The sequence below is a fragment of the Hippopotamus amphibius genome, chromosome 5 (genome assembly GCF_030028045.1).
Source record: "Hippopotamus amphibius kiboko isolate mHipAmp2 chromosome 5, mHipAmp2.hap2, whole genome shotgun sequence".
NCBI lineage: Eukaryota > Metazoa > Chordata > Mammalia > Artiodactyla > Hippopotamidae > Hippopotamus > Hippopotamus amphibius.
In genome coordinates this window covers 19,100,119-19,120,741 of record NC_080190.1, presented here as the reverse complement: position 1 = coordinate 19,120,741, position 20,623 = coordinate 19,100,119, and the positions used below count along the sequence as shown (strand labels likewise).

The window sequence follows — 20,623 nt, the reverse complement described above, 5'->3', positions numbered from 1 at the left end:
TGCAGTTATTTGTCTGAAAGATCCTGCTCGACTTTATTAGAACTAAGTACTTAATGGTGATTTCAGAGAAGTTCTCGGAATAATTGCCTTGCTGAATAATTTATTTATTGGCACTTCACATTTATGTTGAGACATGGCAATAATTTAAATGGTCACTGCTTAAATCAAGGCTAATTAAAACAATCTTATTTTTTTTCTTTTTTCCTTTACAAAAATTAAGGCCTGTGAATTGAAACACGGTGTTTTGATTTATCTGAATTCTACTGTTGTTGCTCAGTCTCTAACACTGGACAAGTAAGAGTTTTATTAGTGCTGAGTGTATAGTGTTCATGGAAATAATTTATTAGGATTATTTGCTTTAAAAGGCAAAGTATCTGACAAGATTTTGGGATGTGAGTTTATTAGACATGGCCTGAGCCAGTTTGTGGTTTTTGGTTTTTATTTTTTAATGCCAGGTATAAAGAAACTACCTCTCACACCTTGTATCATGCTTGCCATAGTTCTTCCTCCTCATCAATGATCATCACTCCTATTATTCACATTAATCTAGTGATTACCAAGTAAGACACTGTCCTAAGCACATTATAGGAATTACCCTGCTTAATCTTTCTAGCTGTCCTACAAAAGATGTACTATTTTTGGAAATGGGAAGAGTAAGACCCAGAGAAGTTAAGGAGCCTGTCCAAGGTTGCATGACTAGTAAGCAGTGGAGCCTACGATGTGAATGCAGGCATCTGACTTGAAAGCCTGTGTTCTTAACCGTCATACTATTTATGTGTTGCCTCCCGTTAAATGCTCATGTATTGTATCCAAAGTGCTACATCACTTTGACCACAGGCAGTTAGCTCCCTACGTCTGGTTCCTCAAGTTGTAAAATGAGGGACTGGAATTAAATCCTTTCAGCTCGAAACGTCTAGTCACATGAAGCATAAGCATATGGTTTAAATCATGTTTTTCTCTCACCCTCCAGTTGGAACAGATGGATCTGGAAGTCCGAGAGATACCACCCCAAAGTCGAGGAATGTACAGCAGCAGGATGAGAAGCTACAAGCAAGAAATGGGAAAACTTGAGACAGATTTTGTGAGTCAGATTCCATCCTTTGTTATACTTACCAATCTTTACACTGATTTTCACATTTTTTTTTTTTTTTGGGGGTACACCAGGTTCAATCAACTGTTTTTATACACATATTTTTTTATTGTTGCACCCACACACCTCTGTCAGCATTAAGGGCATCGTCTTTAGGAGCTTGGGATCTAAAAATGCTTATAGAGCTGGCTAATGATGGACTTGAAGGTATGTTGGATTCCTGACTCACAAAATAGATCCAAATCATGTGGGTTTTTTTGTTTGTTTTTTCTTTTTTTTTTTTTAGTTTTGATTGTATTTATCGGTATTTAGCATTTATTAGGGTTTTGAAATCCAATTTTGGGCATTTTCCAAGTTTACAGCCTTTAAGCTGCAGTGTTCATGGATGGACTTCAGGGGCTCGTGAATGTTCTAAAATTATATCAGTATTTTTGGATGTATGTTTCTATGTGTATTTTTTTCTGGGATAGGCTTTATAGCTTTTATTATTAGAGTCTTCAAAGGATACGTTATACTCCCCCCCCAAAGACAAATGGGACTCAACTAATAATTTATATAAGGGATCTTTGTGTTCTCATGAGAATATTTAGCTTTCTCTTCCTATATATCTGACTTTCAACTCCACCCACCTCATAGCAAATATAAGAATATAAATTTAAAGATACTGATGTTAGAATTGTTAGTAATTAGAAAGTAACAAGAGTAGAAAAGATACAGATGAGCAATCCCACTTCTGGGTCGATACCCGAGAGAATTGAAAGCAGGGTCTTGTAGAGATATGTATACACCCTTGATCATAGCAGCATTATTCTCAACACCAAAAAATGGAAGCAGATGTCCATCGACAGATGAATGGATGAACAAAATGTGGTGTGTACCTGCAATGGAATATTATACAGAAAAATGCAGAGGGTTCTGACATATGTTATGACATGGATGAACCTTGAGAACCTTATGCTAAGTGAAGTAAGCCAGTCACAAAAGACAAATACTATATGTTTCCATTTATATGAGGCCCCTAAAGTAGTCATGTTTGTAGAAAGTAGGTGGGTTGTTGCCAAGGGCTGAGGGAAGGGGAGCTGGACAGCTACGTTGAACAGATATAGAGTTTCAGTTTTGCAAGATAAAAGGCTGTAGAGATTGGTTGCTCAACAATGTGAATATATTTAACCCTATTGAACTGTACACTTAAAATTGGTTAAGATGGTAAATTTATTATGTGTATTTTACCACAATTAAAAATTAAAATAAAAAAAATGTAGATGAAGAAAGATCTGAGCTTTATCTGTGAGTGACAGGAGTCAGGTGTTGGCGTGTTAAATCAACTGTTATTTCTGACCGTGGGGTCTAAATTCATAAAGAAAGAGAAGAAATTATAAGGATCATTCTGCCTCTGTTCCTTCCTGGGGTGTTTTATTTTTGGAGACTTTATCTCCTAGACTACAGTGTACCCTGCCACCATAAGGCCAATGGTACTGAGTCTAGTAGAAATTCCACCTAGAGTCTGGAAAGAGGGTGATTTACAGTTTTGCGTGTTTATTTTCTGTTATAAAGGGTATTTTCCTGAGGAGCTGAGATGGGCTGTCAGTGACTCTAAGGAAATTGGCTTTTAAGTTGTGCGCCTACTAATTAAAGAGAAAAATTGGAATCCACAATAGGCCTAAATTCAGAAAAGAAATGTAACTGCCTCGCTTCTGTGCTCCATACTAGATAAAGCCTTCTCTAACTGCTTTGTGAAAAGTAGGTTCTCTCAGCAAGAATGTGAGATGCGGTGAGAAAATTGGATTGATTTAAGAATTTGACAACTCAAAATTGTACTTAGACAATACTAATTAAAATTAATGTTTTAATATAAATGATGAAAGTAAGATAAATATTTATAAGAATTATTTTAGTTTGCTCACCATATCTTCATGAAACTCTTTTCCAAAGATTCTTCTCTTGTTTTCTAAAACAACTGAGCATATTAGTCTGCTAGGGTTGCCATAACAATGTACCACAGAATAGGCAGCTTAAACAACAGAAATTTATCTTCTTTTTTTTTTTTAATTTTTCTTTTTATTGAAAGTAAATGTAGTTTTTTAAAATAATTATTTATTTATTTTATTTTTTATTTATTGGCTGCATTGGGTCTTCATTGCTGTGCGCGGGCTTTCTGTAGTTGCTGAGAGCGGGGACTACTCTTCATTGTGGTGTGTGGGCTTCTTGTTGCAGTGGCTTCTCTTGTTGCAGAGCACGGGCTCTAGGTGCACAGGCTTCAGTAGCTGTGGCACGGGGGTAAATAGTTGTGGCTCACGGGCTCTAGAGTGCAGGCTCAGTAGTTGTGGTGCACAGGGTTAGTTGCTCCGTGGCATGAGGGATCTTACCGGGCCAGGGCTCGAACCCATATCCCCTGCATTGGCAGGCGGATTCTTAACCACTGCACCAGCAGGGAGGCCCAGAAATTTGTCTTCTTGAACTTCTAGAGGCTGGAAGTCTGAGATCAAGGTGGTGGCAGTGTTTCTTCCTTATAGCGCCTCTCTCTGTGGCCGTCTTCTCCCTGTGTCTTCACACAATTGTATGTCTTTATGTTCTAATTTCTTCTTATTATACAGAAACAAGTCATATTGGATTAAGGCTCACCCTAATGACGTTAGTTCATTTATCTCTTTAAAGACCCCATCTCCACAGACAATTGCATTCTGAAGTGTTAAGGATTAAGACTTTAGCACATGAATTGGGGGAGAAAGAGTTCAGCCTGTAACACTGAACTTAGTTTTAATCTATTCTCCTTTAAAAAACATTTTTTTTTCAGAAATTAAATTGCTTCTGTCAGCTAACCCAATGTTAAGAATTACATTCCTGAAGAATGTCATCTTGAGTCGTGTCCTTTAGTTATTTGGATATCATGTATTTGCGTAAGCATTTCTCAGGTATATTTTCTATTTTAAAGAAAAATAGAGCCAGCAACTATGAACTAAACATTTATTCTCCAGGCTGTCATTAAAAATTCATGTGTTTATTTGTATCTTTGCTACCACAACTCTCTTCCACTGTGTCAGGAAACATCGTTCACCACCACCACCACCACCACCTTCTGTTGTATGGGGTTCACAGTTTATAAAGCCTTTAACACACATTTTTTCATTTCTCTGTATCGAGAGTAGACAGAGCAGGTGCGGATTACTATCCCCATTTTACACTTAGTGGAACCAAGAGGTTCAGCTTGATTATCGACTTCTTTCAACAAATCTTTCTTGAGCCCTGTAGTGTATTAGTCACTGTCCTGGTTGCTGGAAAAAGCCATGATTAAGAGAGAAAAAGTTCTTGCTCTCATGGAATTTATTTACTGTGGCCCTTTGGAGGGCCTTGCATCTTTGTATTATTTAAGATTCTTCATCCTCCCAAGAACCAGTTTTTGCCTCTGGGCATAATATCACCTCCGTTGACAGTGCATGTTTTAGAGAATGTCGGACAAGCAGATAATTTACTAACAGAAGACAAGAAACAAATAAATACATATATCTTAATTTCAGGTGGTGATAAATGCTGTAAATAAGGTGAGTAAATGGATAGATAGTGACTACCAGGGCGGTTATGGCTGTTTTTTGCTAGGGTGTTTCCCTGTGCTTGAGTAGGAGAAAAGAGAGGTGCATGTGGTGACAGAGCGAGGCAGAAGAAAGATCTACAAGGGTGAGTCAAAAATTATCCGCACTCTGACTGCAGAATTTATTTTAATTAACTTTTAGAAAAGACAAATACATCATTTTTCAACATAATCTCCTTGCTTTTCAACACACTTTGTCCACCTGTAAACAGGCTCTCATATTTCCTCATTAAAAAAATGTTTTAGGCTGAGCTGTGAGCCACGAATGCACCATTGTCTTCACTTCTTCATCAGAAGTGAATCTGACTCCTTCTTGATGGCTAACACTTGTGCGACCTTCCTTGAACTTCTCTATCCATTTATACACAGTTCTTCGCGACAAAACACTTTCTCCATACTGCACACAAAGTCTTCAATAAACAATGGCACCAGGTACACCCTCAGACCACAAAAAACGAATCACTGCACGCTGCTCTTCTTTTGTGCAAATCACAAGTGGGCATCCATTTTTGCTTGCACCACAGTTACAAATGAACTGATGTAACATGTTCATACCTGCACAGCAGTGACTAGGGAGACAGTAGCCTTGAATGGAAAGTGCTGATAAGACATTGCAGCCAACAAAAGTTCTAATATAACCAGAATGAGGATAATTTTTGACTCATCCTTGTATAAGGGCATTGTAGGCAGGGCAGAGACCTTGGCTTTTACTCCGGCTTGATGAGAAGCAATTGTAGGGCATTGAGAAGTGAGTGGTCCTTTACCTCCTGTTTTACAGCTTTGTCCACTTTACTGTACCTTATCACATGAGATATTTGAATAGAATGTAGAAAATATTTACGTCATTCCCTTTTAATTCTTATTTTCTTTCTATATTTAATTCTTTTATTTTTTTAACGAAATGAAGAATATCTTTTTTTTTTAAGCTCTTTATTGGAATATAATTGCTCTACCTTTTTGTACCAGTTTTTGAGGTACACCAAAGTGAATCAGCTGTATTTATACATATATTCCCTCCCTCCAGTGACTCCCTCCCACCCTCCCTGTCCTGGCCCTCTAAAGCATTACCCATCATCGAGTTGATCTCCCTTTGTTATACAGCAACTTCCCACTAGCTATCTATTTTATATTTGGTAGTGTATCTATGTCTATGCTACTCTCTCACTTCGTCCCAGCTTCCCCTTTGCCACCGCCCTCCCCCCCCCACCCCAGCCCCATGTCCTCAAGTCCATTCTCTACATCTGCATCTTTATTCTTGCCCTGTCACTGGGTTCATCAGTACCATTTTTTTAGATTCCATATATATGAGTTAGCATACGGTATTTATTTTTCTCTTTCTGGCTCACTTCGCTCTGTATGACTCTAGGTCTATCCACCTCGTTACATATAGCTCCATTTCATTCCTTTTTATAGCTGAGTAATATTCCATTGTATATATGTGCCACATCTTCTTTATCCATTCATCTGTTGGTGGGCATTTAGGTTGCTTCCATGTCCTGGCTATTGTAAATAGTGCTGCAATGAACATTATAGTACATGTTTCTTTTTGGATTTTGGTTTCCTCTGGATATATGCCCAGTAGTGGGATTACTAGGTCATATGGTAGTTCCATTTTTAGTGTTTTAAGGAACCTCCAAACTATTTTCCATAGTGGCTGTACCAGCTTACATTCCCACCAACAGTACAAGAGCGTTCCCTTTTCTCCACACTCTCTCCAACATTTATTGTATAGATTTTTTGATGATGGCTATTCTGACCAGTGTGAGGTGACACCTCATTGTGGCTTTGACTTGCATCTCTCTAATGATTAGTGATGTTGAGCATCTTTTCACGTGTTTGTTAGCCATCTGCATGTCTTCTTTGGAGAAATGTGTATTTAGGTCTTCCGCCCATTTGTGGATTGGGTTATTTGCTTTTCTGGTATTAAGCTGCATGAGCTGCTTGTATATTTTGGAGATTAAACCTTTGTCCATTGCTTCATTGGCAAGTATTTTCTCCCATTCTGAGGGTTGTCTTCTTGCCTTGTTTGTGGTTTCTCTCACTGTGCAAAAGCTTTTCAGTTTCATTAGGTCTCATTTGTTTATTCTTGATTTTATTTCCATTATTCTAGGAGATGGGTCAAAAAGGATCTTGCTTTGATATATGTCATAGAGTGTTCTGCCTATGTTTTCCTCTAGGAGTTTTATAGTGTCTGGCCTTCCATTTAGGTCTTTAATCCATTTTGAGTTTATTTTTGTGTATGGTGTTAGGAAGTATTCTAATTTCATTCTTTTACATGTAGCTGTCCAATTTTCCCAGCACTACTTATTGAAGAGGCTGTCTTTTTTCCATTGTATATTCTTGTCTCCTTTCTCAAAGATAAGGTGCCCATATGTGTTTGGGTTTATCCCTGGGCTCTCTATTCTGTTCCATTGATCTACCTTCCTATTTTCGTGCCAGTACCATACTGTCTTGATCACTGTGGCCTTCTAGTATAGTTTGAAGTCAGGAAGCCTAATTCCACCAAGTCCGTCTTTCCTTCTCAAGATTGCTTTGGCTATTCGAGGTCTTTTGCATCTCCATACAAATCGTAAGATTTCTTGTTCTAGTTCTGTGAAAAATGCCTTTGGTAATTTGATAGAGATTGCATTGAATCTGTACATTGATTTGGGTAGGATAGTCATTTTCACAATATTGATTCTTCCAATCCAGGAACGTGTCCCTCCATCTGTTTGTATTGTCTTTGATTTCTTTCATCAGTGTCTTATAGTTTTCTGCATATAGGTCTTTTGCCTCCTTAGGCAGGTTTATTCCTAGGTATTTTATTCTTTTTGTTGCAGTGGTAAATGAGAGAGTTTCCTTAATTTCTCTTTCTGCTCTTTCGTTGTTAGTGTATAGGAATGCAAGAGATTTCTGTGCATTAATTTTATATCCTGCTACTTTACTAAATTCATCGATTAGTGCTAGCAGTTTTCTGGTAGAATCTTTAGGGTTTTCTATGTATAATATCATGTCATCTGCAAAGAGTAACAATTTTACTTCTTTTCCAACTTGGATTCCTTTTATTTCATTTTCTTCTCTGATTGCTGTGGCTAAAACTTCCAAAACTATGTTGAATAATACTGGTGAGAGTGGGCACCCTTGTCTTGTTCCTGTTCTTACAGGGAATGCTTTCAGTTTTTCACCATTTAGAACTATGTTGGCTGTTGGTTTCTCATATATGGCTTTTATTATGTTGAGGTAATTTCCTTCTGTGCCCATTTTCTGGAGAGTTTTTATCATAAATATATGTTGAATTTTGTCAAAAGCTTTTTCTGCATCTATTGAGATGATCATACGGTTTTTATCCTTCAATTTGTTAATATGATGTATCACATTGATTGGTTTGTGTATATTGAAGAATCCTTGCATTCCAGGGATAAACCCCACTTGATCATGGTGTATGATCTTTTCAATGTGCTGTTGGATTCTGTTAGCTAGTATTTTGTGGAGGATTTTTGCATCTATATTCATCAGTGATATTGGTCTGTAGTTTTCTTTTTTTGTGACATCTTTGCCTGGTTTTGGTATCAGGGTGATGGTGGCCTCGTAGAATGAGTTTGGGAGTGTTCCTCCTTCTGCTATATTGTGGAAGAGTTTGAGAAGGATAGGTGTTAGCTCTTCTCTAAATGTTTGATAGAATTCGCCTGTGAAGCCATCTGGCCCTGGGCTTTTGTTTGTTGGGAGATTTTTTTTTTTTTAATTTATTTTTTTATTTTTTTATTTTTTTGGGGGTACACCAGGTTCAATCATCTGTTTTTATACACATATCCCCGTATTCCCTCCCTTCCTTGACTCCCCCACCTTGAGTCTGTTGGGAGATTTTTAATCACAGTCTCAATTTCCATACTTGTGATTGGTCTGTTCATATTTTCTATTTCTTCCTGGTTCAGTCTTGGCAGATTGTACTTTCCTAAGATTTTTCCATTTCTTCCAGGTTATCCAATTTGTTGGCATATAGTTGCTTGTAGTAGTCTCTCATGATGTTTTGTATTTCTGAGGTGTCCGTTGTTACTTCTCCTTTTTCACTGCTAATTCTGTTGATTTGCATCTTCTCCCTTTTTTTCCTGATGTCTGGCTAATGGTTTATCAATTTTGTTTATCTTCTCAAAGAACCAGCTTTTAGTTTTATTGATCTTTGCTATTGTTTCCTTCCTTTCTTTTTCATTTATTTCTGATCTGATCTTTATGATTTCTTTCCTTCTGCTCACTTCGGGGTTTTTTTGTTCTTCTTTCTCTAGTTGTTTTAGGTGTAAGGTTAGGTTGTTTATTCGATATGTTTCTTGTTTCTTGAGGTAGGACTGTATTGCTATAAACTTCCCTCTTAGAACTGCTTTTGCTGCATCCCATAGGTTTTGGGTTGTTGTGTTTTCATTGTCATTTGTTTCTAGGTATTTTTTTATTTCCTCTTTGATTTCTTCAGTGATTTCTTGGTTGTTTAATAGTGTATCATTTAGGGTCCATGTGTTTGTATTTTTTACAATTTTTTTCTTGTAATTGCTATCTAGTGTCATGGCATTGTGGTCAGAGAAAATGCTTGATATGATTTCAATTTTCTTGAATTTACCAAGGCTTGATTTGTGACCCAAGATGTGATCTATCCTGGAAAATGTTCCGTGTGTACTTGAGAAGAAACTGTATTCTGTAGTTTTGGGATGGACTGTCTTATAAATATCAATTAAGTCGAGATCGTCTAATGTGTCATTAAAGCGTATGTTTCCTTATTTATTTTCTGTTTGGATGATCTGTCCATTGATGTAAGTGGGGTGTTCAGGTCTCCTACTATTATTGTGTTACTGTCAATTTCCCCTTTTATGGCTGTTAGCATTTACCTCATGCATTGAGGTGCTCCTATGTTGGGTACATAGATATTTAAAATTGTTATATGTTCTTCTTGGATTGATCCCTTGATCATTATGTAGTGTCCTTCCTTGTCTCTTTTAATAGTCTTTACTTTCAAGTCTAATTTGTCTGATATGAGTATTGCTACTCCAGCTTTCTGCTGACTTCCATTTGCATGGAATATCTTTTTCCATCCCCTACTTTCAGTCTATATGTGTCCCTTGGTCTGAAGTGGGTTTCTTGTAGACAGCATATGTAAGGGTCTTGTTTTTGTATCCATTCAACCAGTCTGTGTCTTTTGGTTGGAGCATTTAATCCATTTACATTTAAGGTGGTTATTGATATGTATGTTCCGATTACCATTTTCTTAATTGTTTTGGGTTTGTTTTTGTAGGTCTTTTCTTTCTCTTGTGTTTCCTGCTTAGAAAAGTTCCATTAGCAATTGTTGTAAGGCTGGTTTGGTGGTGCTGAATTCTCTTAACTTTTGCTTGTCTGTAAAGCTTTTGATTTCACTGTCGAATCTGAATGAGATTCTTGCTGGGTAGAGTATTCTTGGCTGTAGGTTTTTCTCTTTCAGGACTTTCTGTATATCCTGCCATTCCCTTCTGGGCTGCAGAGTTTCTGCAGAAAGGTCAGCTGTTATCCTTATGGGTTTTGCCTTATATGTTATTTGTTGCTTTTCTCTTGCTGCTTTTAATATTTTTTCTTTGTGTTTAATTTTTGTTAGTTTGATTAATATGTGCCTCAGTGTATTTCTCCTTGGGTTTATTCTGTATGGGACTCTCTGTGCTTCTTGCACTTGATTAATTATTTCCCTTTCCATGTTGGGGAAGTTTTCCACTATAACCTCTTGAAATATTTTCATAGACCCTTTCTTTATTTCTTCTTCTGGGATGCCTATGATTCAAATGTTGGTGCACTTAATGTTGTCACCAAGGTCTCTGAGACTGTCTTCCATTCTTTTTATTCTTTTTTCTTTTTCCTGCTCTGTGGCAGTTATTTCCCCCATTCTATCTTCCAACTCACTTATTCATTCTTCTGCCTCAGTTATTCTGCTGTTTATATCATGTAGACTTTTTTTAAATAAATTTATTTATTTATTTATTTTATTGGCTGTGTTGGGTCTTTTTTGCTGTGCACGGGCTTTCTTTTAGTTGCAGTGAGTGGGGGCTACTCTTCATTGTGGTGCATGGTCTCCTCATTGCCATGGCTTCTCTTGTTGCGGAGCTCGGGCTCTAGGCGCTTGGGCTTCAGTAGTTGTGGCACATGGGCTCAATAGTTGTGGCTCACAGGCTCTAAAGCGCAGGCTCAATAGTTGTGGTGCATGGGCTTAGTTGCTCCGTGGCATGTGGGATCTTCCTAGAGCAGGGATGGAACCCGTGTCCCCTGCATTGGCAAGCAGATTCTTAACCACTGCGCCACCTAGGAAGCCTGAGACTATTTTTAATTTTGGTTATTTTGTTGTCCATTACTGTTTGTTTGCTCGTTAGTTCTTCTGAGTCCTTATTAACTGTTTCTTGTATTTTCTCTATTTTGTTATCGAGATTTTGGGTCATCTTTACTATCATTACTCTGAATTCTTTTTCAGGCAGTTTTCCTATTTCCTCTTCATTTATTTGGTCTTGTGTATTTTTACCTTGTTCCTTCATCTGTGACATATTTTTTTTTTTGTCATCTCATTTTCCCCCACTTTGGATGGGCAGGATTGTATTCCTGTCCCACTGGGTGTTTAGCCTGAGGTTTCAAGCAGTGGAGTTTGTAGGCTGTTGAGTATTGCTGGGTATTTGGTGTTGAGGTGAGAACTTCTGGGAGACCTCACTCTGATGAATATTCGCTGGGAACTGGATTTCCCTGTTAGTCCAATGTTTTGGACTCAGAGCTCCCACCTCAAGAGCTCAGGCCTGACCCCGGGCTTGTGAATCAAGATCCGATGAGCCAGGGACTTCCTAGGTGGTGCAGTGGTTGGGAATCTGCCTGCCAATGCAGGGGACATGGGTTCAATCCCTGCCCCAGGAAGATACCACATGCTGCGGAGCAACTAAGCCTGTGTGCCACAACTGTTGAGTCTGCGCTCTAGAGCCTGTGAGCCACAACTACTGAAGCCCACACGCCTAGAGCCTGTGCTCTGCAACAAGAGAGGCCACCACAATGAGGAGCCTGCATACCACAATGAAGAGTAGTCCCCACTCTGCCGCAACTAGGGAAAGCCCATGTGCAGCAACCAACACAGCCAATAAAATAAAAAAATAATAATAATAAAAAAAATCCCATGAGCTGTGTGGAGCAGGAAACAAAAAAAATTAAAGAAAAAATAAAAAAGTAGAACAGCAGGACAATAGCAAGAGAAAAAATATGATAAGAATAGGAAACTAACAGATGTGTTAGAAAAAATTTAAAAAAAATAGATGGAGCAACAACTGGAAGGTAAAACTACTGCAATAGCCAAAGTGAGGAGGTGGGAAGAAAAAAAAGAGAAAAAGAAAAGGAAAAAAAAAAGCCAGAAAAGGCCTTGGCTGTGGGGTGGGGCTTAGACAAGGGTTAGAGGGGTTCGGCAATGGGCAGGGCCTACGCTAAGAACAGGCCCTGAGGGTGATGGGGAATGGGGCTTAGGCCCAATGAGGCAGAGGGGCCCAGGGATGCCTCTGGTCCTGGAGACAAAGGACCAGGTCCAGGTACCCAGCAGGCTTCCCTGGGCCTGAGTTGGTGGGAGAAATGCTAGGCACCTCCCCTAGTCCTCCAGTCTCAGAGGGTCCCTCCCCCTTGGGTTCTCTTCTTCCTCACCCCCTTCCTCCTACTCCCGTAGGACCCTCACAGTTGGAGGGGGCACTGGAAGGCAGGTGATCAGACTCTGATGCCCAACCGGCTTTCTAGGGCCAACTGGGCTAGGGTAACGCCTGTGGCACTTCCCCAGATCTCCCCGTCTCGTAGGGTCCCTGTTCGCCTCTCTTCCTCTCCCCCACCCCCCACTGTCCTAGGTCCCAAGCAGTTGGAGGGGGCCCTGGAGTGTGAAAGACCAAGTCTGTGGGCCTAGCAGGCTTTCCAGGGCTAGTGGGCAGGGGAAGTACCTTCCCCGCCTCCCTTGATCCTCCAATCCCAGAAGGCCCCCTCCCCTGCCCGCCTCTCCTCTTCTCCCTTGCTTTCCTTCTACACCCCTAGGACCAGTGAGACCTAGAGGGGCCCCTGGAGGACCGAAGACCAGGCCTGGGGGCACAACAGGCCTCCCGGTGCCAAGTGGGTAGGGAGATTTCCCACAGCATCCCCCCTGATCCTCCGGTCCTGCAAGGTCCCCCGCACCACTGTTTGCCTCTCTTCCTCTTCCCCTCGCCTGCCTCCCTCCCACGCCTATACGACCCACTCAGCCGGAGAAGGCCCCAGAGACCAAGGGACCAGACTCGGGAGCCCAGCAGGCCCACCCGGCCCAAGTGGGCAGGGGAAAGGTCCTCCGCACCTCCCCTGGTCCTCTGATCCTGGAACGTCCCACACCACCTGTCTGCCTCTCTTCCTCTTCCGCGGCCACACTCCTACGCCGCTGGGACCAGCGTGTCTGGGAGGGGACCCTGGAGATTTGGAGACCAGGCCTGGGAGCCCAGTCAGCCTCCCTGGCCAAGAGGGCAGGTGAAGCGCCCTCTCGCCTCCCCGCCCTCGATCTCAAAACCCCCACCCCCACCAGTCCGCCTCTCTACCTCCTCGCCCTCCTCCTTCCCTCCCACATCCGCAGGACCCAGGCAGCCCGGAGAGGGCCTTGGAGGGTGGAGGACCCCGCTGGGGAGCCCAGCAGGCTCCCAGGCCTGGGCGCTCAGCAGGCCTCCTGGCCTCCTGGGCGGGAGAAACCCAGCTGCAGTTTTGCGATCTCCCCAGCCCCCAAGGGTCCCTCCAGGCGGGAACCTCCCCCTCACCCAGCCACCCCCCAGGGGCGCAGGTCCTGTCCCGCTTCCCCTTCCCCGCCCCCGACTTCCCCCAGGTCCTACCACCTACCCGGTTGCTCCGGGGTTCCTCAGGTCTCCTTGGGCCTCCCGCAACTGATCTATTTGTGGGGAGACACGATCTCCACGTCTTCCCATGCCGCCATCTTGACTCCGCCCCTCAAGAGTATCTTCTTAAAGATGTTCATAACTTTCTTATAGTCATATACCATACATAGAAGTGTTGAATCCCACGAAAAAATAGTAAAAATTGTTCTTCATCTCTCATTTGCAATGAAGAAGTTCTCTTATTTCCCTTGTAATATCAAGACTTTGGGGGAACATGCATCGATGGGGAAAGGTAGAGGACAACTCAGTACTTTTTTCTTCAACCCCATTTGTCTACTTGCTTTCTTTTCTTGGCTTTTCTTCTGCCCCCTCTGCCTGTCCCTCAGATGCCTGGATTCTTGAGGCTTCTCCATTCACCCCACTGTCTTATTCCTTGTATTATCATCCGCTCCTGTGGCTTCAGTGACCACAGCTATAACTCCCTTGCATTTCTCACTCAGACCTCCCTGCAGCTCTAAATTCGTATTTGTTACTACTTACTGGGCACTGCTACCCCAGAGTCCTTTAAACACAGACACTTAAATCTGACAAGTACTAGTCACTTCAGAGTGAGCTTTAACTTTTCACTCTTCATCCGCTTGCGCATCCAGTTGGTCACTGAACATTAGCAATCCTGCCACTTAAATAGCTCCTGCTTTCACTCCACTACTAGAAGCCTTCATGTTTCTCAATCCGGTTGACTGTAGTAGCCTTTCCTCCTTCCATTCTTCTCCTACTCTAAACCACCCTCCACTCCACATTATCTAACACATTTATCTGAGTATGTCACACTATTCCACAAAATCCTGCAGAGTTCTCATTCCCTGCTGAGTAAAATTCAGGTCAGCTTCTAGGCTTTCTATTCTGTTCCATTGCTTCTTTGCAGATCTAGTAATTTTATTAGTATATGCTTGATATTATGGATCTTACTTTGTTAAAAACCTAGCCTTTTTGGTTTCCTTTGGAGCAGTGCATCTCACTCTTTTTGTCATTAGCAAGCACTCCACTGAGGAACTTCTTTAGACATTTATTTTTTCCTAGTTGCCCCTCTCTTCCAGCAGATTTTAATACCATGAATATACTGTGTATCTGTACATCTGTTCACGTACTGTGGCCCTTTGAAGGGCCATGCATCTTTATAATATTTAAGATTCTTCATCCTCCCAAGAACCAGTTTTTGCCCCTGGGCATCATATCACCTCTGTTGACAGTGCGTGTTTTAGAGAATGTTGGCCTCTGTTTGGACAAGCAGATAATTTACTAACAGATCCCTTCCAGGCTTATTGTTAACTGTGTTAGGACATGTCTAGAGCAGCCTGACTTTTGAGGTACGCCTTTCTTGCATTCCATTTGAATAACTGGAATGCTCAGTGAATGTTCCACCCTCTGTTTGGTCAGAATTCTATCTCCCTGCTTTGGGTGACCTCCAGAACCTCCACTCCACCCATGACTCCCCAGTATGTGTCCTCTGTAAGACCTCTTACCTCTACATGTGCAAGTCCATTTTCAGTCAAAGACTTAACAGGACTCCTTTACAGACTTCTGGAGCTCTCTCTCCATTACTCTGCTAAGTGTCATCGGTCTCAGCAGTCTTCACCTCCAGTGTCTGCCTCCTAAGCTCAGAGACATGCTGTGCTCCATTGGGGCTCCTCCCTCTGTGCTGTAACCTCGACAGTGCCTGCAGGCTGAGAGCCATGGCGATTGTAGGGCTCATTTCAAGTGTTTCTGTCCTCATGGGATTTCATTCCTACGCTGCCTATTGTCCAGTTTTTGAAAATGATTGCTTCACACATTTTGTTCATTTTTATAGTTGTTTAGAGAGGGAGGGTTGGTCTTGTATCAATTACTTTGTCATTACTGGCATGAAAGTTCAGTAGAGTTTAATGTTTATTAATCCTTAGTGGATAATTGTGCACATCTGAGAATGAAAAAAAATAATAGTCTGCACTTTACAATGACCTATCATAGAATTTAATCTGTAGCCGACTAAATACGTATTTAATAGATTTTAAACTATGAGTCGTACTTTGCAGTCACAGTTGTGGGAACGTAAGGGAAATGAGCAGTCGTCACTATGTTCCCGTCTATAGTGTTGCTACCCTGATGATTTGGTTCACTTGCCTAATTCCATTCTGCTTGACTTTGACCTCTTATAGCCTCATATTGTTCATTTTGGATTCTTATAGTCTCAGGGTAATACAAATATTAGGTCCAAAGAAGTTCAAATCACCTTATTTTTTAGATGAGGAAATGGAGGACCAGGGGGACCAAATATCTTACCTGAAAGTCACTGTTGTTTAGAGCCAGGACCAGAATCAAATGACCTAAACACACATTCTGATGTTCAGTCCGTGATCCTTTGCAACTCCCTACCCTCAGCTTCACATTTTTCTAAAAATCGATTTAATAGCTTCTTTATATATTTGAAAACAACTTTAAAAATTAGAATTCATGTATTTAAGCCATTCTTGTAATTTCTTCCTTCAGTATTAGTATGAGGTTAGCTAGGGCATGGTCATGCTCAGGAAAATGAACCAGCTAAAAGGAGGAAAAATGTAGTTGAGGATTTTTGCAAGTTTGAGATTATTGTTTGCTTCTTAAGAAAATAAAATCAAGCAAACAACCCCCCCCAACTTGTACAAACAACAACAAAAAACTAATGTTGTATAAAATACTTGACCAAGCCTCAATAAGTAGAAAAAGAAAGGAAGAAATAAGTGATGTACCAGGATGAGTTTTCGTAAATTGTGAAGACGTGGTGTGTTGAATGAGTGGCTTTTGTGTCTGCTGTTGTAATACTATGATGCTCGCGCCATCTTGTGGCTGATTTGTATAGTTGCAAATTTCTTTTTTCTTGTAGTAAAGCTGAACTTCCTTTAAGATACAGACACAGACTACAGGTTTTAGGGTGGAGGATTAGATTGTAAAGAATGTTAGAAGTAGAGCTTTTTAGCCCACTTCTATCCCAGGTCAGTGGTGCCCGAATGCTGTGCTTTTCCTGTTTGGCAGGCTATGTGATGTGATTGTTAGGCCAGCTCCTAGTGCAGAGCTGTCTACATCAGAGAATGGCACTTCTATTGACAGTCTCAGCAGTGAGGCTGAATGGTCCTGGAAACCCAACTACCTGCAGACTATCGGAGTTGGTCCCTTAGGTCAGGGTTCAAAGGATGTTGTGAAACAGCTTGAAGCTTTTACTGCGACTGCCTACACTTGCTCTTTTAACAGGTGAATGGACAACTTGAGTGTCCGAGTTTATGAGTGAAGCCAGTAGCTGTATTCTATTTTTTTAAATCTAAGATAGACAAAAGAAGTATAAATGAGAGAGATGAACCCTTTTAAATTATGACTTTTGTTGAAAGGTCAAAAACTTGATGCTTCTGTTTATCTTTTCTGTTCTTATTTGACTTCCTGAGATATTTTACTTCTGTTCTGTGGAAGATGTAGGAAACCATGAAAACATGTTTTAGAAATTTGGATTGTGTCAGTGGTAACATATTGTAATTATGACATCAGCTACCCTTCTTGCAGGAGCATAAGTGCATCCTAGAAAGAAATAAAACCAGACTGGACAAAATTTTCCCAGAAAAATTTTCCTCCACTATGTGCACTTAACAAATATGACTTCCAGTAAAAAATTACATTTGTTGTTGGATTCTCTGTAAAAATAATACCTGCTCATTATAGAGTATTCTGGAAATAAATGAGTAGAAAAAAGAAAAAAAATGACCTTAGCCCTGTTACCTCAAAAGATTCATATTTTATGTTATTATTTCCTTCTAATCTTCCCTTCCCCTCTCCTTTGTATAATTTATTGTTTTATTTTGCATTATAATGATGCTACTCAATCCACATTTATGAGATTTTAATATCGGTAGTTTTTATATCTATAAATTCTTAATCATTTTAATGGGTGCATAATATTTCAATCAGTGATGTTAGTTCATCTTTTGTTGAATCCTGATGTATTTCCGTTTAGCCCCTCCATAATTTATTGTGCTGTAATGAACATATTAGAACAACATTATTTCATCAGGGTCATTTCTCAGAAGGCAGATTACCCCATCAAAAGTTATCAACAATATTATAGCTCTAATTAAAATATTCCTTGGAAATACATTTTTATTGTGACTTATCAGATCATTTTTGTTGCTCTTGTTATGATCTTCTCTATTAAAATTTTAAATAAGAACTAAAAATCATAGGCAGACCAGAGGTAAGTACTTTATGTACATCACTCATTTAACCCATAATTATGTGAAAAAGATACTGTCATGATCTGTCATTATGGGCATTTTACAATTCTAGAATTAAACACAACTGAGATCCCTTTTTCTAAGATACTTTTCCATGGAAGACATATTCATGTTGGCAAGGTGAGCCGATGTGCATGGCTCTCCATATCTGGTCTAAAACTGATCTCATTCTACAGCTTCAACATTTCATAATCAGAAACTGAAGAATATTTTAGTTATCTGGATATGACTATGACCCCTTTAAGGGAGAAAGTAATACTGTGTTTACATGTACATACGTGATTTTCCTTGCTTGCAGTTATTTTCTGAGGATGTTGTTTCCTAAGGCCTTGATAGGTGAAATTCTTAGAAAATCATCATGCGTTTGGCCTTCTTTGTTTGTAGGATTCTCATTCCAGGCTTTGACCTTGGTAAATCTTCTACTCACAGAGCCTCCAATAATTTCAAAGGCTGACATAGGAAATGGATTCAAAAGTCTGTTTTCAGCTGTAGTGATGCCTTCTGGGGCTGATCTGTGCATGCGTGTCACCCTGGTCTCCTAATTCAGGATGCTGTTAAAGGTTCATGTTCTTGACCCTTCTCCCCACCATGTATACCTGAATGGAACAGTAGTATGTACTAAATATTTATCATTGATCTTATGTACTGAATTTGAGGTTGGCCTTAATAGATTTTCTTCCCTTTGGAAGCTCTGACACTTTCTTCCAAAGTGATTTTTGATGACTGCTTTGGGCTTCAGACCATTGTCTTTAGCTCCTGTAGAGCTTTGTGACCTGCAGAAGTAACTTCCATGTCCACTGTAGTCACTGGAAAAGTTGAAGTGTGACTGGTATGGGTATGTCTCTGTATGTGCACTCGCACATTCTTGTGTGTGTATGTTTTTTTTTAATTGGTGTCAGATTCCTGATAAGATATTACAATTTTATTGGAAGATTTTTTTCTCCTATCTGTTGATACTTATTGATTTTTTTAAATCATTGGAATTAAAGTTTTAGTGTCATTTTATGGCAGAAGGAGCAAAATTTTTGTTATGGCTTTATGTTATTTCTAGTGGTTGGAGTTTTCTAAGCAGATGAAGTGTGTGTTTTCTGGAGCTGGTGCTAAATTGCTTTAAAACCAAAAAAAAAAAAATTATAAAGCTTATTGGTTTTAATGTAGCTGTCTCTTATAATCCTTCTTAAATGACTTAACAAATTATTATCGACTTCTCTGTTGTTTGTTTGTTTTGCTTAGCTGCTTTGATCTTACCTAGGAAATAAAGAGGAAAGATAAAAACAGGTAAGATTTTTGAGAGATTAACTGTAAACTGGTGATAAATTTGGCTTCATTGTTAGTCACTAGATGGCACTGTTTATTTGTACAGTGCCATTTTTCAAAACAGAACTGATGGTAACTGAAATTATTGCCTCATGAATAAAATATTTCTAATGGGATTTGCATTTCTATATTGGCTGAAGACACTGTTGAATGTTTTATTAACCAGCCCAGTGCAACTGTCAGCCTATTAAAGAGATCCAATGGTCCCTGTTTAGATAAATAAACTAAATAAATCCAATTCGTCAAATTGTGTTCCTGGCTGTTTATTTTCCATTCTTTTGATGTACAGTTTATTTTAAGTTAAAGCCACATTGGTTTAAAAATTAATGGGAAAATGTTATTTGGTGTTTGGAACATGAGGAAACTAATTGCCATAGTCAAAAAGCCAGCTCTGTTTTAATGTTAAATTATTTGCTCATAAATAGTAAACTTTCTACTGGTTGCCTTTACACTGTCCCATGCTCAAAAATAGTCTGATATTCTGCAAATACATGGTCAGAGACGGTTATCAAGATTTGTGGCACCCCTGTTGAATTGCCCTGGGAAAGTACTACGTAGTTTAAAAGATAAGCCTTTTGCTTGTTTTTTGCCTTTGGGTCACGCTCTTTTTCCACATAGGGTATACTATTCCTTGGAAAGAAAAGTAGCTAATTGATTTTTAAATAAAATGTCTTTTATCAGAGCACTTGCCAGGCACTGTCCTGGTAAACACCAGACTTTAAAGAGGGTGATGCAGTGGTGTTGCTAGGACAACCAAAGGCCTCAAGGCTCCGTACAGATGCCCACATGTTCACTGCCCTCTGAAAGCTTATGTTCTGGGAGTCTTGAAACTCAAAATTGGGCTATTTAATACTGCTGACTGAGCTAGAGATTTCATACTTAGGCCCTAGGGTTAAAACATATTCGAATAAAGCATGTCAATTTTGTGCTTTGCTTTGCTGAAATAAGTGAGCAACTGGATATGACACATCATGGTTCTGACTTTGCCTTCTCTTTTCTTTTTTCATGAATCTTCCATTGCTCTTTATGCCATTCTTATTGTCTTTTACCCAGTTCCACATTTGTGATGTTCAGAACAAAACTTAAAACAGATTAGGCACTTCTGACTTAGCTCATAGGTTTTAGGAACACTGAGCTGCTTGTGATGAAGATGGAGCCCGATCTGGTCTCTAGGGTGAAGGTTTTTCAACTGTGTAATAGTGGTTGAAGAGTTTTATTATGTCACCTAGTTTAAGCTTTCCTGTACAAAAAGTTAAAATGGGGCTAGAAGAGATTTCGCCAGAGACTTTTCTCTTGATTTCAAGTCCTTGGAAACCTACCAGGACATGGACCATGTACACAGATAGTCTCTTTTTGGCTTGTTTTGTTTAACTTTCTGTCCTTTACTTCCCCCAAATGGAAAGTTCATATTTAAGAATAAAAACAAGAACAAATGTGGAATCAAATTGGTCTCCTGGCTTTTCTTTTAAGAAGTTCATCAGATCATGGATTAAAAACCTTTGCTAGA

The 20,623-nt window shown here is 39.8% G+C and overlaps 1 protein-coding gene across 5 annotated transcripts in view; it reads left to right on the top strand.

The window, feature by feature from the left end:
- Window positions 1-20,623, top strand: part of VTI1A (vesicle transport through interaction with t-SNAREs 1A) — a 343,251-nt gene that overhangs the window by 11,993 nt on the left and 310,635 nt on the right. For all 5 annotated transcript variants that reach the window (XM_057734150.1, XM_057734145.1, XM_057734147.1 and 2 more), the window contains exon 3: window positions 971-1,081. In XM_057734150.1, coding sequence (XP_057590133.1) covers window positions 971-1,081 — 111 coding nt within the window. The remainder of the gene's footprint in view (window positions 1-970; window positions 1,082-20,623) is intronic.